The sequence below is a fragment of the Phalacrocorax carbo genome, chromosome 2, assembly GCF_963921805.1.
Source record: "Phalacrocorax carbo chromosome 2, bPhaCar2.1, whole genome shotgun sequence".
NCBI lineage: Eukaryota > Metazoa > Chordata > Aves > Suliformes > Phalacrocoracidae > Phalacrocorax > Phalacrocorax carbo.
The window spans coordinates 72,065,038-72,089,669 of NC_087514.1; the positions used below are offsets into that span (position 1 = coordinate 72,065,038).

General features: G+C 39.1%; 1 protein-coding gene across 2 annotated transcripts in view; it reads left to right on the forward strand.

Annotated features, from left to right (window-relative positions):
- The window catches only part of MOCOS (molybdenum cofactor sulfurase), a 227,698-nt gene extending 203,331 nt beyond the window's left edge, over positions 1 to 24,367 (forward strand). The window contains exons 10-15 of one of the 2 annotated variants that reach the window (XM_064443252.1): positions 1,482 to 1,563; positions 5,772 to 5,896; positions 6,483 to 6,588; positions 10,578 to 10,704; positions 13,409 to 13,513; positions 20,776 to 24,367. In XM_064443252.1, the coding sequence (XP_064299322.1) occupies positions 1,482 to 1,563; positions 5,772 to 5,896; positions 6,483 to 6,588; positions 10,578 to 10,704; positions 13,409 to 13,513; positions 20,776 to 20,922 (692 nt within the window). In that variant the 3' untranslated portion in view covers positions 20,923 to 24,367. Of the gene's footprint in view, positions 1 to 1,481; positions 1,564 to 5,771; positions 5,897 to 6,482; positions 6,589 to 10,577; positions 10,705 to 13,408; positions 13,514 to 15,607; positions 15,972 to 20,775 lie in introns of those variants that run through there. The other variant, XM_064443253.1, reaches the window with a different exon arrangement.
- Positions 24,368 to 24,632: the final 265 nt, after the last annotated feature.

The window sequence follows — 24,632 nt, forward strand, 5'->3', positions numbered from 1 at the left end:
AACAATGTTTAACTGACCTAAACATCACTGTAAAATGTGTACTGTTCAATAAAAATGTGATATCCTTGCTGATGTATAAAAGCAGGGCTTTTTAAAGCCCTGAGACTCTGTTTTAAGAAATTTTGTGAGTATGCCTTGCTTAGAAAGTATTTTTAAAAGATATGACAGCTAAGGGTGCATACAGGATGAAACCTTTCAAACTGTTCCAGAAGGAATGATGCTAACGTTTAACATTTTCAAAGCACAAGAGCATAGGCTCTAGTTTATAAGGTGATAACATTGGCTTCTTTTTCAGGTTGTTGCAAGCAAGTTCAATGCATTTATTATTTACATGTTTTATTTTCCTAAGTGAACCTTGCTTTTCCTCCTCTGTCTTAGCTTCTGAAGTATAATAACATCATTAGCTAAAAAAGGAGTAGACATCTTTCTGTATTGAAAACTTGCATGGAACAGAGCTGAGAGTTGGGATACAGTGAATCTGAACTACATTTCATTATTCTTTAGAACAGAATAGAACAGTTTGATTTCACCATATCACAGAGCTGGTAGAGCTTGATTTTTATTTGTACTACAATAATATAAACAGGAAGTCGTGAGTGAAATTGAAACATGCTGATACAAAGCTGGAGTACAGGAGATCAGTCTTTGCTGGTTTATGTTGCAGTATAATGGAAAAGAGTCGGATTCATTGCCACCACACAGTAAAATCCTTTGTTTGTCATTTCAGATTATTGCTTTGTATTAACAGAAAGGAAAATAGTACAGCTTTTCTTTTAGTTCTAGTAAGCCACAGTAACCTTTCCATCTCTCTGGCTCATTCTGTTCAAGATAAGAAACTGTGGAATAAACTGTTAACATAGATCATTATCAGGGATTCTTCATCTGGTTTAAACTTAGAGATGGGTAGATGGGAATAATTCTGTCATTATTGGTTTCCATACATTTTATCTTTAAATTACTGAAGTTTTATAACACATTGCATTTCTTTCCTTAAACAGTCTGTGCTTATTTTTTCTCTCCCACCCCCGTCTCCATCTTTCATCTTTCTGATCAATTCATCCCACCACTCCAAAAAAACCAGCCTGACAGTGATTAACCTCATCTCCTGATTCGCTAGAAGGGGCACAACAGTGATAAACTCATCCTTTCAACAGAAACCATGACTGAGGTAGTAATTCTATGCCAGTTTCATTGCCTGAGATACCCAGAGAATGGAGTTACTCAAAGCTGAAATTGTATATTCCTAAATGTGGTTTGGGTACCAAGGTCACCTGCAGCGTTTGCTCTTTGCATTATCATTTGGAGCCCCCTGCAGGCAGAGAATATAATTCTAGCAAAAGGAAAGGATTTTGTCACATGCTATTTGGGAAGCTGCTGTGATTGTGAACAGGTGCAAAAATAAGAACTTTTTTCATTACCTTATGTTCCTGTGTAAATATTTTGGGGTTTTTTTTATATGGTTTTTCTCTCTGCCCATCTAGGCATGGACCCAATATCTGTATCATTAGAAGAAAATACTGGAAGAGAGGCTGTGATCTATGAGAGTAAGGTCTGTTCGCACAGGTGAGTGACAGCAGAGAAGAATCAAACCTGAAAATCACTGCAGTGACACTCAGGACATGGTTGGATGGACATACAGGGGCAGAAGTCCTTAAAAAAAGAGGAGGAGGGTGGAAAGCAATGAATGACTTAGTGGACCAGGAGAAGACAGATTTAGATAGGTAATTTGGCATGCCCAGCATGTCTGGTAGAAAACACTAAAAAATAATAAAAATTAAAAAGTGGGGCAAAGACTGTACGAGAGACTGTGATGACTTGGCACTCACTTGAAAAGGGGCATCTTGGTTTTTCTTACTGCAAGGATGAGAAAAGGGAAAGTTGGCGCCAGTTACTTCCAAATACCAACTGGAGGCGTCAGCAGGACTCTAGAATTCAGTTCCCTCTTTTGACAGTAATGACGCTGTCAACTTTGCCCATTTCATGCTATGTGGATTCAAAATTGCTAGAACCCACTGAGGTTATAAACAGCTTTCCTTATTTACAATCTACTTACAATTTTGTTTTGGCCACCCATGTTGATCAGTGTCCCCGTAACAATTTTGGAAAGATTGCAGGTGAGTATGTGAAATTACATCAACTCTAATCAAGAGACATACCACTTCAGTGAAATATAACATTATGCATAAATTAATTTCCTGTCAGTGAACTTAAGTGTTTATCCATCATATGTTCTAAGTACTTCCCAGTCTCATTAAGTTTTCTGAGTGGCAGTGTATCAAGTGCCTTCCTAAAGTACATCTGCATTATCATCTACTGCGTTTCTTTTCACAGTGTCTCTTGGTAAGCCCAACTAAAAGAGCCACTTACAGATTTATGTCTTCTTTTAACCAAGGTATACTAATTCTTTGTAACCCTCTACATTTGCTTCTCTGAGGGTAACACGTAAACAAAACAGCAGGCGACCTCGCCATTTTCCCCATGGAACCATGCAGGAAATGATCGTCTTCTTTTCTACTAGCTATTCAGATGATAAAGAGGATCTTTTTCTCAAAAGTGTATTTTCCTCAGGTAGTGGAATTCACCCAAGAGTCATTTGTTTTAACCATCTGTCCCACTTCCCTTAGCGTTGACTCATCCTTAGCCTCCCCATGGTTAGCCCATCTATTACAGGCTGTAAAATAGCCCAGGTTATCTTCCTCTCTGTGTGCATATAATTGGCTGCCATATTATTTATTGTAGCTTGTCTTTCATGTCACTGACTATGTCATTTTTAATGTATGAAATAGGAAATTTTCATGGGAAATTGCTTAGAATTCTGAGGAGGAAGAAAAGGATGGAATGACAAAGAAAAGGGAGATGCAAGACAAATTGCTCTGAGTGGACTGTGATTAGCAAATAAACAAGGCAGGAAGTAAGGCAGAATGATGAGGCTTCCAAACTGCTCAGCGATCCAACAGCGCGGATGCCAAGTTCCCGTGTTTCAGCAGGGGAGCCTCCGGGGCCAAAAAATTGAAATAGGAGCAAAACAGTGCTTTGCAGTAGGACAGGAGGTGATTTGTGGTCTTTTCTGCAAAGCGTCTGAGGTGAGCAGTGGGACCAAAAGTCTGTATTAAAAGGCTTTTATTCAGAAGAAGCCCCTACTGAATGCATTTTCCACTTACTGATTCTGCTCTCTGGCACTGTGATTTCATCCCGTTCTGTTGGCTTACTCTGAATTTACACTGAGATAGCTGAGAAAAGCACACGATGTAGAATCTGCAAGCAGTCACATGAGAAAGTTTAATTTCACAGCAGCCACAGAAGTTTAATGAGCCCAAGTTTCCCTTGTGAAGCAATTCATCAGTGGTAGCCATCTCGGCAGGGGTTGTCCGTCAGCATGTGCTGCTCACATCGGAGGCACGTGGCTTTCTAGCATAATATCTAACAGTGTGCAGATGCAGGTAGAAGCTAGCAATGTTAAGGTTATTGATGTTGTAGAAGACCCTAAATGCTCAAGGTTAGTGCTCTGCTGAAATAGGCAGGGACACAGCCTCCTCTTTGATAGAGCACAATATCAAAGTGATCAAAGGAAAGGTATCAGTGGTAGAAGATGACAAAGACATAGTTAAAAACAAGGTGAACTGAGCTTGTTGTGTGTAAAGGTATGTATTATATCCCTTGGGATCAATATTCAAACTTCAGCTGTCTTTGCTTCTTGTTCTATAAATTACCTAGCTAGAGGGACCAGCTGTAACACACTGAAGCTAAGTGACATAATAAGAAGAGGAGTGCGGAACTCAAGGAAAACAGTAAATAAAATCTGAGAGAACTAGGCCCTCCTTTATAAATTGCCTAACATGTGCCAAATGAAACATAATGCTGACAGATGTAAAGTAATACTCAACAAAAATAAACATAAGCAGAAAATGAGTAGCATTGAGCTACAGCAGAAGGACTTTGAATAAGACCTTGAAGAGATGATGGTACTTGCTCAGAAAATTGTCTGACAATAAGGGAAAGCAATTTGAAAACATAGGAGTCTTGGAATACAAAAACTACACAGTGACATTTGATTAAATACTAAGAATGCTGTGTGTCTCTAACTCAGCCACTGTGACTCAAAATGGTAAGCAAATAAAAAGGAGGGTAAAACTTTGATCCTGATTTGTACAGCATTAAGTCCCAGCAGGCTGCTAGACGTACTTGGCTCAGGAGAGAATTTAAATACCCCTAGCACCTCTGTTTGGGTGGGAAAGAATATTTGGGGAATTTTGTTTCACATGTACTGTAACCATGAAAGATTCGTGCCTTCTCATTAGCAGCCTTCTCCCTAACACAGTGACCAGCAAGGACACAAGACCGCTCAGCTCAGACTATAGAATCTCACGTGGAGTCTCACCTTTTGGCCTTTGTTTCTTGCCACAGTGCCTGTGTCTCATAGTACCAGAGTTTCATTTCAGCTCTAGGACATCACTGGCTAGATGCAGCTGTGGTTGGCATCAGACCAGTCTAAGAGTGGGGAGAGGGATGTAGAGCTGCACCACAATCAAAATTCAGAACAACTGCTGAAGAGCTATCTGATCCCTGCAGGATTATAAAATCTCTTTGATTTCACTTGTCCTGGCTTTCTACCTGCGTAATTCAGCTGAACCTACAAAGCATTTCATAAAGCCAAGCCACTTCTTCTGTCAGTCCTAGGGCTTAGCATCTTTTGCTGTGAGGAGCTGTTTTCTTGTTTCACAGAGCAGATGCAGATCATGCAGGTCAGCTGCTTTGGCTGGATAGGACAAAAAGGTAAGCGTAGGACCACTGCTACCTCACTTTCCTTACTACAAGAATCCTGCCTAAATCAGCATGAGAATTTGCATTCCTCTTATCTGTTTATGCCATTTAAAAGTTAGATGTCAGTTAGATCTCCTTTTGTAGTCACTAAAGAGAGTTAAACGCTCCCAGAGTCATCCTATCCTGAGGTCTACTATAGATGGGAACTACTTACCTCTTTCTGACATCTGTGAGGAGAACCCAGGTAACTAATTTAAGATTGAAGTAAAGATTACTCAGGGGTGAGGCATCTAATGGCAAATAGGATCACTTCCCAGTGGTCTGATCTGTGCCCTTCCTGAACTGAGAGAGAGGTGATCTCAGAATCCTTCTGGGAGAGATTACACCCAGGTAAAGAAGGCAAATCTATTGCCAGCCTTGCATAACTCACTTGACAATTTACTAGTAACAGAAACTACCTTTAGAAAGAGAGATATTTGGGCTCTGCTAGTGGATCCATGTTTTAATGTCAAGTGTCTGTACTAACGTGAATTAAATTAGGGAATTAACATCATTGTACCTGACGGGATCATTAAAATTTACAAACAGTGTGGCACAGTGGGGTAATCTTAAATTCAACTCGGATTAATCCTCTTTGTTTTAGTAAAAAGCACAGACCAGAGAATAACTTTTTCATAATACCGTACTGTATTATTGTAATATAGGCTACCAGTACTGTACTTCAGTGTCTTGAGCATTATGATTATTTAATCCTTTATTCCAGAGTAATTTTCTGTACAAAACTAAATTAGATCTCCTGAATATTAACATCAAGACTAACAGAGTAAAGTTGAGGAAATTGGGAGATAAAATTATGCAGAACTTCACATCTCTGTTTTATCACTCATAGAGAATACAGATTTTGTATTCTGTGCTGGAAGAAGCAGAATAAACTTCTTAATTTGTCTTCAGTTTTGCAAATTAATGTTTGAGCAACCAAATTTTGCTAAGTCACTCTTTTCTCATAATAGGGTCAAAACATATGACTGTGGAGAAAGAACTGCTGACTGGTTCTCTTTGTTTCTTGGCCGTCCATGTCGCTTGATAAGACAAAGTTCAGACACGAAAAACAGGTCACATCAGAAAAATACAAAAGGTATGTTGTCATTCTTAAAAATATTTGTGGACTTCATACTGACTACATAATTACCCCAATAGAGGGTAAGACATTCAATATTGTTCTAGTAGGTTTCAAAGGGTACATTTAACCCCAAACTGTGTTTATGCTGCCCTTCTACTTGTTGCATTCGATTAAGATGTGCAGACTCACCAGTCTGGGGTTTTTTTTTATCATCATGACCATGATTTTGTCTGGAAATTCAATGATCAATTTGAAAAATGACCATGAAAAATCTATAAACAAAAAATTTATTCTTAGACTGAAATACATTATAAAAAGGGATCAAATGAAAAGAGCATCAAAAATCCATAGATATTGGTCTTGGAAATCGTTTTACAAATTTGATAAAAATCTCAGCTCTATTTCAGGTTCTAAATGTATTGCATCATTATCATTTACAGGTCTGAGGGGATTCTTGGAATCTTACTTTAGTGTTTGGAGCTGAATGAATAATTTTTTAATGAGAATGAATAAGAGGTCAAAGGAAAGAAAAAGTGAAACTACTAGTATAACGTTCCTGATTTTTAACAATCATTTCCGAATGTGGGATTTATTTTCTTAGGTCTGGCATCTGCTACAAACATCTCACTCTCTCTTGTGAATGAAGCACAATACCTCCTGATAAACGTAGCAAGCCTTCTGCACCTGAAAGAACATGTTTCTTCAAGGTAAGATCCTTCTGTCTCCAAACACCTGTCAGTGGTCTTGGATTCCAGAATCTTGCCATAAGATGCCAATATAACTTTTATCTGGAAATGTAGAGTTAGTTACTTTTCAATGTTCAGCAAATACATGGGTACTAAACTGGTGTAATTACTCATTCCTGTATGACTTCTGAAAATTTGGATTAAATGCTTGAACATAATCTTTCTGCCAGTCATCTTTAATAAAACTTAAAGAAAATTCTTGTCAAATGATTTGGTGGCAGGAGACTATTGGGGACCAGCCAACTTCTATTTGTGGGAAGAACAAGGATAATTAGTTTTTCTCAACATAAATAATCTGGCAGGTGAAAATACAAAATCTTACTACTTGCTGAACTATTTCTTCCCTGTGGGAAGGATTAAGTTTTATAGCTAACATTCAAAACAAAAATATTTTTAAACTGCTTGCAGGACTGGATTAATTTCATTTCTTAATTGAATTTGGCTTTACTTGTACAAAAGTGGGAGATACAAGCAGCAAACAAAACATTGAGCCAGCCCACAGTTCAAAGCTAAGGAACCTATTACCAACTAAATTTTCATATGCTGACAACAGAAAGTTGCTGTTTCTTGACTATGAGTAGGACAGGCTCAAATTCCACAGAAAATCTGCCCCCAAGGCCTCTATCATAGCTGTGCATCCCACAGCCCCAGCATTTGTCTCTGAGCCCCCTTCTCCTGTCTCACCAAACTTCCGTGCCTCTACTTGGAATCATCTTCTCTCCTCTTAGTCACCCACCACACATGCTCCCTGCACTGAAATCCCTGTTTTGAGTAGAGGAGGTATATCTATATCTATATCTATCTGTAGGAGGATACATTTATAGCTTCAGGATTTAAAACCAGTGACTGAATGAAGCATCACTACAGACGCTAGAGCTTGCATCAGCTGAGGGGTTTCTTTCTTTAGGAGAATTCAGCTGGGCAATTTTAGCATCTAACGGCAGTGCTCCTCTGGGAAAATGCCTGGAAAAGCTTTGAATCAGTCCATCTCTCAGCAGTTCTGACTACCCTTTCTCAGTGATAGTTAATGCCTTCTTCTGAGGCTTGACTGGCTCGGTTACATCTCCTTGGGAGAACAACGCTTGCAAACATCCCTTACTCAGACTGGGCTTTTTGCATGGTGCGACCCAGAGAGGAACCTTCCGGAGATGGGATCTGAGTGCAAAGAAGAGGAGTAAGGCACTAGAGGGAGCAGCAAGTGAGGATGAAGGAGGACAGGAAGCTTTGGTAAAACACGCAATGCCAGATGATCCACTCATTTTGCACCTAATATCTTCCAGTACAACTAGGCTTGTAATCTCCTTTTCTTGAAAGGAAACTCCAGATGTGACTGGAGCTGCCATGATGCCTGAGAAGCATCTTGCTTCCCACTCTGCAGCACAAGTTGGAAAACTCTTCCCTATTTTGCCATGCAGTGCCTTCTCAGGGTGCTGGGAAATTAATTCAGCATAGATATAGAGCATCATCATTTTGCACTGTTACTAAATCATGGTGTACAAACTTTCCAAATACTGAACTGTGCAATGTACTTTCTAGAATCTGTGCATATGGGTCTTTATTAAATGCTTTTCTTTTTTAGAAAGCATTATTTAGCTTCATGGCATGTGGGTTTGTTTTTGTTTAATGGAAACCTGCTAAGATTTATAAAACAATTTTAATCTTCAAGTGAGTTTTAATAATTTCACTTTGTTTGCATCTTCTGTAAGTGAAAACTAATCTTCCAGTTTGCACTTGGCTCTTGAGAGGTGATCTAAAACAGAAACAACAACTTAATTAAAAATTAGAATGCAGCATACTGTTGGAGAGCTATACGTATATGGAGGCATCTGCCTCTCTGGTGTTGCCTTTGCAGGTTACCTCTGTGAAAATCCCCATGGCCTGGCCTTATGCTCAAATGTTCTTGCTAGAAATATGCCCCTGAAGATGCAAATACTCACTTTCAAGTTTGCCTGATAAATATATGTAATGCGTTCTGGATTGCAGGGCCCACTGCTGTGAAAAGCCTAAAGCGCCCAGGGTGGCTTTGGCAAAATACACTGATTTTCACAAGAGAGAGTGGTTGAGATCTGCAGGACGAAGGTGCCTGTCACTCCATCCAGACGTTGCATGTTTTGAGGTGGGGCCAAATGATGGGTATTTACTCTGATGCATGCTGCCGTGTAATTCAAAGCAGTTCTGAGGGCTGGAGACAGGTGCAGGACAGGTAAGGTATTTTGGAGATGAGCCTGAGCAGGTTGAAGGCAGGGACACTAGGAGTAGGGGCATTGCAGTCTTGGAGGATCAGCAGCAAGGGATAAAACAGTAGAAACTAGAAATAGTTTTCAGCAGCTGGCTCAGGACACTGCAGGCCCAGCTCTGAGGTTACTGGGGTTTTTGATGCTCCCACTGGTACTGGCTGGAGTGGCAAGCACTGATATGTCACAAAATGCATTAGAAACTAGAGGCTACACAGCATCCAAGCTCCAAGAGCCCACAGCCAAGCTCAGAAGCACAACAGCATAACTGAACTTGTTCACGACTAACTGCTATTTTCCTCCCCATCTGTCTGAGCATCAGCATAGTTTACACTTTCTGTTGGCACCTGTCTCCTGCAATCATTACAAATTGTGTCTCAGCCATGGGATTGCTTGTGGGATCTCAAGGGAAAACCTGTAGCCCTACAGTTTCCCATCCTACTTTCTACCCCAAGGCTGCTGGAGCCCTGATGAACAGGGAAAGGCTCCATAGAGCCTGGCTTGTGTGGTTTGACTGAAAGTCTCCACAGGCAGTTTATTCTTATGCACATTTGTCTGCTAAAGAAGATCATCCAGACTATTTTAAATAAAATCAAGTTCTTTTTTTCACCTAACAGGCCTCTTCTGCCAAGACTCCTTGATGTGAACAGTTTTCCCTGTGCTTTGATTTTGCATGTTTTTTCCTCATTTTAATTAAAACACTTTTAAAACTCTATGTCCTTTCTTACTCTAAATATTTTTTTTTCCAGGACAGAAACTTCTCTTTTCACTACTTACCTAGGTTTCTGCCTCTGCTCTAGGGTATCATGTCCCAAAGTTGTCAGACCACAGCTGATGAAGTATCGAAAGTTGTTCATGTCCGTAATAGCCAATGCAAAAAGAAATGTTCTTCCCCAATAACAATGGTGCTGAGAGAACTCCCTTGCAAATTTTAGGGCTGTCTTTTTTTTCTGGTACTGGTTGGGTTCTCCTTTAGAAGGAGAGTGAAGAATGACAATTCAAAGGTACAGCCAGATTTGTGATATTTGTATGCAGTCTGCTGCTCTGTCTGCCTCATATATGTTCTCCGCACTGACACAAATCTACACTCTGGCAGTTCAAATGCTTGTAAAAAGGTGGAGATATCACCACACAGAGATTAATTTTTTTCAAAACACCTATCATTTGGCGATATCTGCTGCATCCCAAAGGCAAATAATAATAATATGAAGAATACATTCTCTCATAAAATGCCTTTACCAGTCTTTTTCACCTTCAGTGTCTGCTGGTTTTGTCCCTCTTGCCACTGTAGCATGTGCAGAATAAGTTTCTATTTGCCTTCTTTTTAGAAGCATTTAATGAGTCAAATGATTGCTAATGCAAAAGTTCTTTTCATTTGTTACCATTAGCCTTACATATGATAACTAATAAGGAATATTCTCATAGGCATTGTTCACAGTCATCTCTCTACATGCTTTCATACCTACTTCACAATTCTACGTTACACCTCTGAAGAAGCCACCTAGAGGATTACAAATTACAGTTGAAGGCTTACAAATTATAGTTAAATACCCTGTGCTATTTTCCTAACCTTTGTAATAAAACTTGGTCCAGGTTATTCTGGAGAAACATTTGCTGAATCATACGAACCACTAGATTCTTGCAACACAAAAATCTAGTGCAGAACTAGTTAATAAACCTTATTTTTTCTTTTCCTCTGTCAACTCCGTGAGACAGATTGGAAGAGCCATTGGAAATAGAGGAATTAATCCGTCGTTTCCGTGCCAACATTGTCATCAGTGCACCAGAGTCCTTTGAAGAAGAAGAGTGGGCTGAGATTTCAATAGGTGCTCTGCGATTCCAGGTGCGAACTCCTCTCCCTTGTCCTAGTCCCAGTCTATCGCAAAGTATTTTGACCCCTGGAGACAGAGCAAATTTTGCAAGTTTTTGACTGGAACATGGGTGGCACAGTTTGTGTAAATGAAATTTATGAAGTGTGTAAAAAAAACCAAACATGCTGTGACCTGTGGCAAACATGCTTCAGTATAATTGAGAGGGCTTGACATGTTTCTCCACGCCATTTTTTTTTATTTCATAATTTATAAAATTTCCCGCCTCTATCCAACCGAGCAGAAAAACAGTCAGTATTTTGAGGCAGTTTGCAGCAATTATTTAGCCAGCATGTCATGAGAGAGTACTGGTTGCTGTTAAGCATAATAGTCCAAATGTGACCTCAGATTGCTCAACATCAAGCAACTGACTGCCAAAAGAATAGACATCAATACAAGTGAACGATCACTGTCTATTGCCCTCTGTTGTATACATTTTGTCTTAATCTCCATCCAAGACATGTTTCTAAGTCTACCCTGATAGGGTTTTTTCATACGTTATGTTTCGTATCATACCTATCAACGTAACAGGCTTTGTGCCATAAGGAAAATGCTGGAGTTAGTTAGACTTTGTTGGCAAATACATTCTTTTGAGAAAAACTTCAACAAAGGATCCATGAAGAAGCTACACATGAAACCTAAGGGAATGATGTACACATGTATTACATGTTTATTGGATTCCCCTGGTCCTTAGATATGAAATACATGTTGGAAAATGCATTGCCTAGGATGTGAAAGTTGCTTATTCACTGTTTCTTTAGGGATGATAATGAAGGTGTGAATAACAGAAGTGCTATGGCCAGATCTAGAAGCTGTGATAGACATCACTCCTATTTCTTTCTGGTCAGCACACTCTAAGAAAAGGAGAGGCCATTTTTTCAGTAAGAGTGGAAGTTATGACTTACCTGTTCTCATGTGTACTTTTATCTGTAAGCTTTAATAAGAGTTACAGAAAATTGAGGAATAATTGCTTCAGGTAATAGGTGAGTCCAAAATCCTTGGTGTACAGCTTGTTGGTGGCTGAAGTTGCACTAGGGATCTCAGCTCAGGATCCTGTTATGGAAGATACTGTAAAACTACAGAATAAAAAGGCATTCCTGTTTCTGGCATTGAAATACTTTAGGAATGCAAGCTGAAAATAGAAAGGCTTATGCAACTTGCATTGTCTTTTCCAGTCTCTGCTAGGTTCTTATTCAGAAACCGATGTAGTAATAGTAGAAATTATGTTAATGGTACTTGATGCCAGGAAAACGGTAGAAGAAGCTGTTGAACAAAGCAAAGAAGGGAAAATATTTCCTTCTCTGTCTTGTTCTCATGTTCTTTTAATAAAATATTAAAGCTGTGGAAAATCATCGTCTGAAAAAGCTGAGCCAAATGTATGGTTTTGATGATTATACCGAGGAGTTGTACAAGCAGTTCTAGATGTACCACAAAGAACTGAAAGAGCACTTCAGATCAGCATATAAAAATGTTTGCAGTGTCAGGTTTAATTATTTGCCCTATTTGAAATTTATGACACATTTTACAAAAGTAGAATGTGTATGTTGAGATACTGATAAGACAGTTTCTGTAACGTACAGCTTTGCTAAAGTCAAGGTCACAATATTAAGGGAAACTGGAATATGTCTTCCTTCTTAATTTTAATGCTTTAAAAGGTAAGAAGAAGTTCATTGCGGTTTTTTCCCTGAAAAACACACCCTAGTTCAAACAAGAATTAACTTTAAGAGCCATGCTGTGTATGATGTTACATTAGAAGTTCTCATTATTCCTTCTGATTATATAAACCTGTGAAAATTCACATCTCGCATTCTGATTATCTGCAACTGCTACGCCTGTAAGAAAGAATGGGGGATATTGTGCATCTCAGCTGCACTGAAACAATGTAAAGCAAACCCTGTTAGTTTAACTCCAAAAAAATCCACCTTGGGTTAAATCCTGAGGTGCTAGCTTAATTCTGTATTCAGTTCCCCTTTGGGCAAGTAGCCCTGCCAGCCCGTAGATGAAGCAAAGTCATCAGGAAATACAAGTATGTAAATGGTTTTGATTTCTCAGATTCTGTCTGTGGGAAAGTTTAGCTGAAATAAATAGAAAATAAAAAATAAAAAATAAAAAATAAAAAATAAAAGAAAAGAAAGGAAAAGAAAAGAAAAAAGGGAAGGGAAGGGAAGGGAAGGGAAGGGAAGGGAAGGGAAGGGAAGGGAAGGGAAGGGAAGGGAAGGGAAGGGAAGGGAAGGGAAGGGAAGGGAAAAGAAAAGAAAAGAAAAGAAAAGAAAAGAAAAGAAAAGAAAAGAAAAGAAAAGAAAAGAAAAGAAAAGAAAAGAAAAGAAAAGAAAAGAAAAGAAAAGAAAAGAAAAGAAAAGAAAAGAAAAGAAAAGAAAAGAAAAGAAAAGAAAAGAAAAGAAAAGAAAGAAGAGAAAAGAGAAAAGAGAAAAGAGAAAAGAAAAGAAAGAGAAAAAAGAGAAAAAGAGAAAAGATTAATTAAAAAATCAGAGACCTTCACCAGTAGACCCTTTGAAAATGTTCCTACATTAGGTGAACCAGCCTGACCTTTCACATAATTAAAGCATAAAAGAACACAGGAAAAGTATGTGAAAGATATGTTTTGGTCAGAAGCTTGTACTGTTCTGTATTGTACTGCTTTGATATACAGCTGTGAACCTTCTTTAACTGAAATTTCAGGTTGTGGGGCCGTGTAGCAGATGTCAAATAATCTGCATTGATCAACAGTCTGGGGAACGAAACAAAGAATTTCTGCAGTCTCTCTCTGCTTCCAGAGGTAGAAAGGTCAGTACAGTACTCCAAAATAGCTGTATAGAAAGATGTAGTGACTTTGTTGCATGGGTGGCAAAATATCTGCTGAGAGAATCATTCACGATTAAGTTGTTATGCTAATCGTTACCATTTGTTTTTTCAGTAAAAAGAGGATGCACTTACAACCCAGATATGACATGGTTTATTTCCATAAAATGCTCAACGCGCTTTTTGTTCAGAAATTGACTATTAAGATGCATATTTTTTACTGTGCTTGCTTTTATTCAGTAGGTACTGTTTTATAATGTGTTTATTTTGGTCTTGAAAAACACAAGCCGAGCTGGTGGGCTGATGTCATGCAAGAAGAGAATCTGAAGAAAAATGAGAGCGTGTTTGAAACGATACAGTTAGCTTGTAAGACTAAACTTTATTCTTACTGCGAGAAACTACTTAGCAGGAAAAACAGAGCAGATGTGAATATAGCCAAAGTGGAGAATAATTGTTAAAGAAAGTGAGTGGAGAATAACTGTGAAATACAGGCATTCGCTTGGAGTCCTTCTGCTTCCTAAGGTTGCATCGCTTCTTGGAATTGAGAGTGCTCAGACGATGGCTAGACAGTTTGGCATCCTGAAAGCTTCACAAGTCTCCTCATAAGTCTTTATTTAGCTGAAAACCCTTACTCTAAATTCATTGCTTCCTGCTTGTTAAACTTCTGTTGTAAAAGTTCGTTAGCCAGTCAGTGCTCAGAAGCCTTGCCAATACCAGCCAAACCCCAGGGACTGGGCACAGCACAGAGGCAGAGTAATAACAAATGGGTTGAAAATTATTCACCCAAACAATGCACAAAAAAGTTACATATAATGCATCAGTTGTTTGGAAAAAAAAAATAATAAATTGATTCGTCTCAGTGACTCATTAAGCAAACAAAGGGCTACATTTTCAGTGGATGTTATCCTTGGTGAATGGCTCTGCCGGCTCCATCTCGGAGCCAGCCGCCTGGTGCAGAGTGAGACAGGGGAGAGATGAGCAGGCAGGGGCTGCCTGTCTAGGCACAGCTTCCCGCTGACCTGAGATGGCTGAGGGTTGCACGGCAGGCTGTGGCAACCAGATGACCACAGCATGCGTGCCTTTGTGAGATGAGCTCCTGGCCACGGTGGACAGGAGGCCTCTCCAGGTAATGGTGAGCCACAGCTGGAACATCTGGGACACTTCAGGGAGCGTTCTGTCACTCTGGGCAAGGATGCTGCCAAGCTGCCACATGGGGTGCAGTATGCAGAGGGCTTTCTCTATCCATGTGGATTTTACTGGATTATGACTTGAATCCTCTGTAGAGGAAAACCACTCTGTGTTTAGGGTCGTTCTCAAATGGCCACAAAACCTTATCCAGGGCACAGATTCTCAGGAGAGGCAAAGCATCCTCTGCATGTTTCCTGCAGTAAAGATGAGATTTTCTTTCATTCTGATTAACTCAGCAATGTGAAGATTTTCTTGATACAAGCACTCCTAGAACGAAGTAACTCGTTCAAACAGAACTAAGGCAAAGAGAGCAGTCCAGCCTCCTGAGAACAACCTGGCACCAGATAAAAGACGCATGGCAAGGCGAGGCACTGCAGAGCACAGTGCTGCTATTTACAGCGGGGAGTGCTCTGCTTCCCTCAGCAGGGCACAATATTCATGCTGCAAAGAACCAGGCCTTCAGATTTTTTTATTTTTCCCAGTCTTCAGCGCTGCTGGCAAATGAGATCTTGTGAGCATGCCCTGCTCTGCATAAAGCCAGGTCCTCTGAGTTAGCGTGACAGCTGAGATAGTGTGAACTGGTAGTTTTGCCTGAACTGGTTTGAGAAGACCTGAGAGTCCCATCCTTCCTGTAAATCATCTGTGGGGTGAAGGTCACCAGCTGGTTACCAGTGAGTAGCACTGGAGGACTATGGCATCCTCAGTGGGCTGAGCAGGCCTAGCAGAGGACACTGATCCAAAGCTTTCACGGTCCATAGTGGGGAGAGAGAAAGAACATCGACTTCATATGACTGTTAAATTGCAGAGCTAATCCTTTGATGACTCATGTCTCTAGCATGTGCTTTTCTGTTAAGGAGTCATCTAATAGTCCTCATTTTCTTTTTTTATCAGATACGGATTCAGCAAAGGAATTTAGCAGTGTTTGTTCCCAGCTGCCAATAATGCAATTCGAACTACAAAAAAACAAATGCAGCAAAATAAGATTTAAGCTGATTTCCCAGTAGAAGGAGAACTGATATTTTTGAAACCCTGTTGTAGTTGCTTGATTTCCAAAACATTAACGATACTGCACATACGAATGGATAGCAAATCCTGAATGCCACCTGAAAGCCAGATGTCCATATTTACCACTTTGTTTTGTTTTTCCAAGAACACCAACCTGGAAAAACATATCAGACTTTATCAAATGCCAGCACTGCCAATGAACTTCAATAATGAGCTAAATAAAGTGAGACTTGTAAGAGATGGTTCGATATTTATTTCTGAAATCATGTTTTTCTTCATCCCTCTGAGGCTCTGAGAGCCTGGTGCTCCAAGCTGAAAGATTGAGTCTTTGCATAGATGGATTGCAGCTGAAAGTCAGAATGAGCTACTGTAATTAGCCACACAAGCGATTTGCATGTTTCCTGATAAATGTAAAGCAGGGTGCTGAAGCCTAGGCAGCTACTTTTTATGAAACCTTTTCTCACATTGTTTGAAATAAGATGCAAACACCTCTACACAGCAAACTTGAGCTCTGCTGCCATCAGTTCTGAAGAAACAGTCATTAAGGATTCCTTCTGTAATTTTTGACTGAAAAGGAAAAATGCGCTCTCCTTCTGTGACAGAGCGCTCTGTTACTGCAGGAGGCTATGAAAGACTAGATAACTACATTAAGCAAATAGCATAAAAATAGCCACACGCTGTTTCACATGCGTCACCACCTGATGCAAAACACACATAGTCAGAAAGGAGAGAACATTGAAATCTGGCCCATCTTCTGTGTTTTGCAGATGCAGTTTAATGCTAACAATAGTGGAAGCCCTGTGGGTAGATTCACAGCAGTGCTATAAGCTGGGACTTGCTGTCAAGGTAGCAAAGGGAACCGCATTAGCAGGCTGCCCCAGCGTAAGTGTATGGATAGCGGTGCATCAAGGGAAATCCATGTGTTTGCACATGTCCTCATAGACTAAAAGGCTTGTGGTTTTTCCTGTGGGCTGTTGATCCTCCTTTTTGTATCTCATTGTGCCTTGGGAGAGCTTCTTTTCCTGAAGAATTAGAGGCCATGCCTTTGGATTGCTTACTGAAATGTTAACAAGGATAGAAAATTACTTCTCTTATCTGATGCATCATTATAATCATATTCATAGTAATGCAAGGCTTTACACTATGCAATGCTTTTCATCCAAAAATCTGGAACATTTGCAAACAGAGATTGGTGTAATTAATACACCTCTGAAATAATATGGTTCTCTTTTCTCATATTGATAGCTGAACTGGAAAATCCATTTATTTAAGGTCGAGCAAAGGAAAACCAGTTCTTAGGAAAACATTCAGCTGTCCAGATATTTTCAACAGAACAAGATGGGGTTTTTTGACACCAAGTTAAAAGTTTCCCTTTTTTCCAATATGAAAAATCAGCATGTTGAAAGTGAGTAAGGCTTTACTGATAAGTTTTGGTGAATCCAGAGCTAATAAAACATCCTTACGTTAAAAAAAAAAATTCAGCTTTAATAATTGCATCTCTCAAACCTTTGCATGGGAGGGAGGTTACATTATTGTATGACTAAAATGAGCAAACGTGAACAGGTAAATGTACCTAGTGAGAAAAGGCAGCTACATCTAGGGGCAAAATCCAGAACTCATCCACCCGAAGCTAAGTTTTAGCATGCAGTATCACTTACATGCTTGTTACACATTCTAGCAGGGCATTTTCCCTACCAAGTGCTAGTCTGAGTTAAATGATTTTGTAGGAGCTGTAGCTTGAAGGCATCTCATCTCAGCCTTTGTCAGATGTAGCACCTCAGGTTTCTATCTTACAAAAGGACATAGTGCACCCAGGGTATTTCTCTGTCAGTGAATAGCTAAGCAGTGCATATTACTGTTGATGCAGTAAATGTACTTGAAACAACATGCAAGAATGACAGCATTTTGTAGCTCCTCCTTTAAGTGAGTATGATGGCTATCATATGATTCACTGTTGGCAAGAATGAGTACATTTTACCTACTCCTTCCAGCAGTGAAGTGTTGTGGTTTTTACCAATCAAGAAGCTTTACATTTATTGTCCCTGTGAAGTTTAAGAGTGATGGGAAGAGCCCCTACTGCCATCAGAAGACAGAGCGGATAAAGCCACAGAACTTACAGTCCCGCACTCCCTGCCCAGTTCTTGGTGTGTTCTGGGGAGGTTATATGCAGAACAAAATGCCCTTGAAGTCAGGAAAAGGCAGCAACGGCAGAGAGAGATTATGCAGTTCATTGTAATAACTCTGCAGGCTGTAATCTCTGAGTCTGAAAGCCTCGTTTTTCAACAGTGAGAAGGGCCAAGTTCTACATTTTATCTTTCTCTTGAAACAGAGCTTAAATGGCAGGATGCACGGCTTTGTGGTGGCTCGGGGCCGGGGTGGTGCTGTTAGTATTTGCTGAGTCAATATTTGTAATTATTGAAAAAACAAGGAAATTTACTTAAACGATATTGAATCCACTTCTAGTAATGACAAGCTACGGTTTAAGAATATTCACAAAAGAAACAGGTCAGCAATTCCAAACAGATATTAGTACCATCACCTTGAAGACTCCTTAGGCATCACCCGGACTCAGCACTGAAAAAAATACTATGGGACTTTAGATGCCCAGTCAGAGTAAGGAAATACTAAAGACCAGCATTAAAACAGTATTTGAGAACTCCTGAAGATAAGATGTCTTCATACATGCCTTTTCTTAAATAATTCTGAATGGTTTAAAGTGCTTTAAGAAAAAAAAAACCTACTAAATGATTCACGACAGTAGAAAAATTGTTAAATTAAATTCTCCACAGTTAGCAATCTGCCCAGATTTATTTTAGTCTCGTTTTAAGGTAAATCAAGATGTCAATATTGTAAATATAAATAAAAATTTCTCATGTATCAAATGAGTTCATTTACACGGATGAGTTATAAAATTCTTTCCTATGTGAAATGTGGCGTAGCATGGACTAATACTCATTTTACAATATTTGTTTTATGATTGCCAGATATTTTAAAACAACAAAATTATGGCAACTGTCATTTTTGCACTAGGGCATAGGAAATAAATCCAGGTTATGAACCACAAGGCTGAAAAACACATCATTTATGCCAATAGAGAAACCACAGCTTGTCAACAAATAAGAGGAAACAAGAACAGAAAAATAATATTACGTACTTTAATATTTTAAATGAAACAGTTACTAGCGTACCATTTGAGCATCGTGGTTGATCCAACACAGTCACTGTGCTAGAGGATGGGGATCTTACTGTGCCGCCGTTGTTCCTCAGCGTTAAATACTAGAACACTGACCATCAGGATCTACCCTGTGTTGACACCACTGTGGTGACAGGTACCCAAAAAGTGTCATTAACAGGACAGGCCAGATCAGGTCCAACTCATACCCCATATATCTGAAATGCCAGTGAGATGAAGGAATAGCAGAAGTAGCCAAAAAAAAACTCTGCTTGGGAGCTGGTTTTCTTTTTAATGTTTAGGATTACAAATGAAACAGAAAGACCCAAATTCAGAGTCTGAGGCCATGCTGGGATAGACCTCTGCTTTCCTGCATCTCTCTTACTTGGGAGTAGGTCTCGGCCTTACCCCTCGCTAACTCTTCAGAGACTAAAAGCTGTGTCGTGTTACCTCATTACTGTATCTTTATTTAGTTCTATAGTGCGGGAACAAGAGAAAACATACTGCCTTCATATTTAGCCTGTCAAATATGCTCCCTTCAATTCAGCTAACACTGTTTTTTTAATTTATTGCAATTCCTTTTACCCAGTATGTTTTTCTAAACCTGCTGTCAATGTAATTCCCTCAGTTTTGGGATCATTGATCTGAACAGTGGCAGTAAATGTAATCAGGAAATGGAGAAGGAAAACAGAATTTTGGTTTTAAAATTTATTTTTTTCAGAAATACCAAATGAATTTCATTTGCTTATTTATTTACTTTACACTTTAGAGTAACTGGTACATTTTGGCTGTAGCCTACCAAAACAAAATGCTTTTTATTGAAACCTGTAAAAAAAAAGACAAGAACATTAGTATTGGGTTTCCAGAGCCCTCAGTTTGAAGAACAAAGACATTCTGAAGTCTACAAATCAATTATCAATTTAACATGGTCTTCAGCATTCTTTTATTTCTTATTTTACATATTTCTTTAATTAACTATTGCTTAATAGTTTGGAAAACATTATCATGAGATTGCAAGTCTGTTTCTTGCGTATTTCTAAATTCTCCACTGTTGGAAAACAAAACCGCAAACACAGCAGCCTCTTGCTGTGACATCTCCAGATCACACCCAGCTGTTCGCAGCCACAACTGTAACGTTCGGCGTGCTTAAGATTAAGACCACACATAAGATGCAGACACTCAGATCAGGTTTTCAGTGCCTGCGAGGGCTGTATGGCCAGTGGATGAAGTGGTTATTCTGTTCGCTTTTTCTTTATTTTTCAGTATCACAAGGACACATTTCTAAGTATTTCTAATATTTATGTAGGACGGCTTCACACGTAATGACAGATAACAAGTGGTAGTCCTAGTAAAACAAACTTTCTGAATATTTTCTGTAACATATACTAAAATATTCGCAAAAACAAATGAAGGGTAATTCACAAAGGCTAGACAGAATGAAGTGCTTTTAACAAAGCGAATAATTCATGCTAGAAGATGCAAGACTTTTCCTCACTGTTTGAACATACATGCATTCTTGTGCTGCCTAGCCTTTATTTGTGATAATGCATTAACTGTATTTGTCAAGAAGCCAGAACAGTCAATAAATGGCAAGACTGTGAGGAAGTGTAAATTACATATATGATACTATGGAACTCATGATGAAATACTGTGTTATTTATCCACTTACTTAAGGTATTCTTCTTCAGTAGCATGGAGTTAGCTTTTGTTTACCAGTCTATTAAAGTTAATTAGTTAAAAATGTTCTTAATTGCATGGAGATAGTACATACCTCCTTGTTCTTAAAGCAATATTGTTTTTCTAAATATATCTGGGTTGTGAGATCCTCTATAGATCTGATTAACATTAGTTGCATCTCAATAAATATTTTGCCTTTTTGCAGACAAACTTTGGCATATACCTGATGAACCAGCCCTTGTGGTCATCCTTTCCAGATGTTTTATCGGTTGGGTCTCAAGTACTTCCAGTGCTGAAGGAGAAGACCGAAATTCAGTCCCCAACATCCAGTGAAGAAAAATGTTCAGGATAGATTCTCTGGTGGAGATGAGATTCATATGCAACTCCAGGGAAAAGTCAGTAGTCAGTTATTCAAAAAAAAAAAAAAAAAAAAGGAAAAGCTTCCACTCATTTGCTGCTGGTTTATGTCTTTTAATTTTGTGTTTGCTGTAAATGTTATCAGATGGTAGAACCTGTGATAATTACAGCTCACCTACATGTTTTTGCTTGCGATTAGGTTACAGCAGCCATAACTCTATTTTGCTCAATTGCTTCAGGATGCAACAGGTTTGATCAAGTTTTACTGGTGGATGATTCCCAAAACAAGCCCAACATCATTGTCAGAAACCCACATCTCAATGAAGGAAAGTAAACACAACAATACATTACTTCCTTATGTTGCTTTGTTAAAACCACAATTGGGAGAGAGGATGCAGGACGTATTTTAGAAACAATGTGGGTGGGAAGGGAGCAGTGGGAAAGTGGCATGAGAGTAGCAGTCCATTCAGCTTTTCAAAAATGAAACTGGACGTGATGTGTAGACAGCCTGAAAGCACGGGAGAAGAGGGAACTGTTGTTGGGAAAGCTGTCTCTCCCTCTTCGAAAGTGGTGTGTGAGGATGCCAAAAAAGCACAAAGATCAGTGAGATTCAGTGTGCCGTTTGCAATCAAATCCCCTGTGAAGCAATTTCGTCCGTTTGTTCTCAACTCCTTTCTCTTGTTCCCATTTGCTACTTTTCCATCTGATTTATTTTATGTGATGACTTCCCACACACTTTTTTCCTTATATATATTTGTGGTTACTGATACATTTTTTCTAATTATAGTTTTTTTTACTAATACAGTCAGGTTTTCTATACAAACTTTGTTCATCCTCAGTGGTCTCTAATGGCCACTTAAGGGAACTCTTGAAAGTTTGGTTGCTTCTCCATCCTGAACAGGTCAAAATATTTTTTTTTTCTTATTCTATGCATTAGATAATGTTCCTCTTAGAAGGCTCCTGAGTTCTTGACTCATGCTTTCTGAATGTCGGAAACCTAGGACTTAGTCTAAAATATCAATTATTGTGAAAATTAAAAAAATAAATAAAGCAAGCCACACAGCAAAAAAACCACATGGAAAGTCAATGTAATGCAAGACTGCACACACTGAGGCCAGGTGTTTTATGACCCCCACCATGTGTGCAGCCAGCCACAGGGCGACTTCACACTTCCAGGAAGTCCTTCTGGAAGAGGAAGTTCTCTTAGATAGGCTGCTCTATTGCCATTTGGGAAGTGAAATTCTGACCCCCGTTAAAAGCACTGTCAGAACTCTCATGCAGCATGATCTAGGTCTTCCTCGGGGCAATTTTGGCTCAAACTGTGTGAAAGTGCTTCTGGCTGAAGCAATCCTTGAGTTGTTTGAGTACATCCCTAGAAGGGAGCAGGCGGCCTTGTGAAAGAATTGGTCAAACAGTCATTCTGAAAGGGGCGCGACTGCCGCAGAGCGGGGCGTGCAATGGGAAAAGGCAAGCACGTCGCCCGCTCTGCGAATCAGAATTCAAATATGGTCTTTTTTCTTTCTCTCCTTTATTTTTTTGAACTGGTTTCTTCTTTTTTTTTTTTTTTTTTTCCTTTCCTTTTGAAGAACTGGTTTTACTCACTGCAGCTGGAACAGGCTCTTAGTAGTCTCTCAGCGGAGCTTTGTAATGGAAATTAGAAGAGACATTATCTATTTCTTACAACCTGCCATAAAATACGGGAAAGAGAGAGGTGTTTCATATGTATGTAAACTGAGGATCAGTTTTGAGAGTTGTACCTTCCACTTCAGAGCCCAAGCACTGCTCCTTGATGTCTGCTTTGAAAAGCAGGGGTTTTATCTGTCTAATAGTGAATTATCTGATGTTGTAATGAGCAGGCTTTTTGGAACCTTGAAAAGCGGTTTCCTGGTATCTAAATCTCTAAACTGTTTCACTCTTTGCCTTTCTGTTATGCAGAACATTGCTTTGTTGGGTAGAAAGCCAGCCCAGCTCTGGCAAATTTAATACGAAGAGACCTGCTGTATGCTGACCTTCAGGTGATCTCTGGTGCTTTGCTCTGTCCTCTTCACCTCGCCAGTATGTCATTTGTTTAAAATGGCACAGAAGTTAGAAAAGGAAATTGAAAGCAAATCTCCGCAAGCTCTGTTTCACTTGTTATTGGATTTACTACAAAATAAGTCACTTTGGTACACAGTAGCTTGACAAATACTGTTAGTGAATAGCCTTAATGCAATGTATGATAACTAAGGATGAGAGGATTTGAACTTTAAAAATGTCATGCTTGGTCATTTTGACTTATTATTTACAGGCAATTACACTTTCTCTCTGCTGTGGCTTAGTAATATGAGATCAAGAATAATTTTGTCATTTTACAGGGGGAAAAAAAGATTTTCTCTGATGTATGAACATACTCATTAGTATATTCTGTGCATTTCCCAGAAGGAACATCCTTGTACTACAGTGATAGAAAATGTCACAACGCTTCAGATTGATGGAAGAGACATAAGGAATCTTTCATCTCAACAAAGGACAATAATTCCCTTCTAGTAAGTGGAGTGTACCCGCCAGTATTGATGTGTCTTCCCATCAATGAGGACAAATTCTTCTCAGTGCCAATACTCTGTGGAAAATCTTGAAATAGGAAGAGGCACTTTTAAATGACATGCACTGTAAGTTTGTAAAAAGAATATCCTTCCCATAATGTGAAAAAAATTCAAAGAAAGAAGAAATTTAGCATAATGCACACCCAGGTATGGCAAAAACAAAAAGGGCATAAACACTTTGAAGCACTGTATATATTACACAGAAAGATTGTATGTTCTATAAGGAGTGACTTCTCAGTCTTCAGAGTATACAGAAAAAAAAAAAGACTATTTCATTTGAATGCAGGCTCTTTCATCCAAGTACTCCCATTGCTGCATAATTAAATCTTTGGACTAATTGCAAGTGTATGTTTAGCTTATATGGATAAGAAATTTACTTAATACAGTATTTCCAAAGTGCTGTAGGTAGAAAGTCCTCTATATATTTGAAAGCAAAGTCCATATGGCCTTACAATGAATTATTCAGCCACATTCCGTTTTCTCTGGGAGTCAACTCCTTCTCAAATCTCAAGACAAAAAATGGTGATTATTACAAGCTCTAATAATAGTGAGGAGGCTGAAATCACAGAACAGAAATCAGCATTTTTTAGGAAAAGCCTCTGAACTCTGTGTTCTCTGATATGAATAAGATATTTCAGATACAGTTTATGATTTATATACCTTCAATGGCATCCTTCAAAATATGGTCAAAATCTTAGGTCACCCTTCTGTCAAAATTACACACAAATCAAAAGGAAAGACTGCATTAAAACCATGATTGTTGTTCATAAATTGTAGAGATTATGCTATGCATTTCTTCTTCAGTCTGATTTTTAACTTGCTTGGAAATTAAATCAATAAAATATATATTGTGCTTGACATGTCTACTGGTGGTAGCTGCATTCTTGACCTTTGAGCTCATGAGATGCTAAGTTCTGCTTGGAGGCATTGCCAGGCTCACGGGGCGAGTATGTGGCTCAGGACTGAAGGGATGTTTCATCACTGCTGGGATTCACAAGTGAGGTGTTCCTCTAGCTATTGCGCTGATGGCCTCCATCTGTCTAGTCAGCATGCCAATCAGTTGCAGGCTCAGCTCAGGCCCAGCACAAAATGCACTAATGATCACCAGTTTCCTTTAAAATAT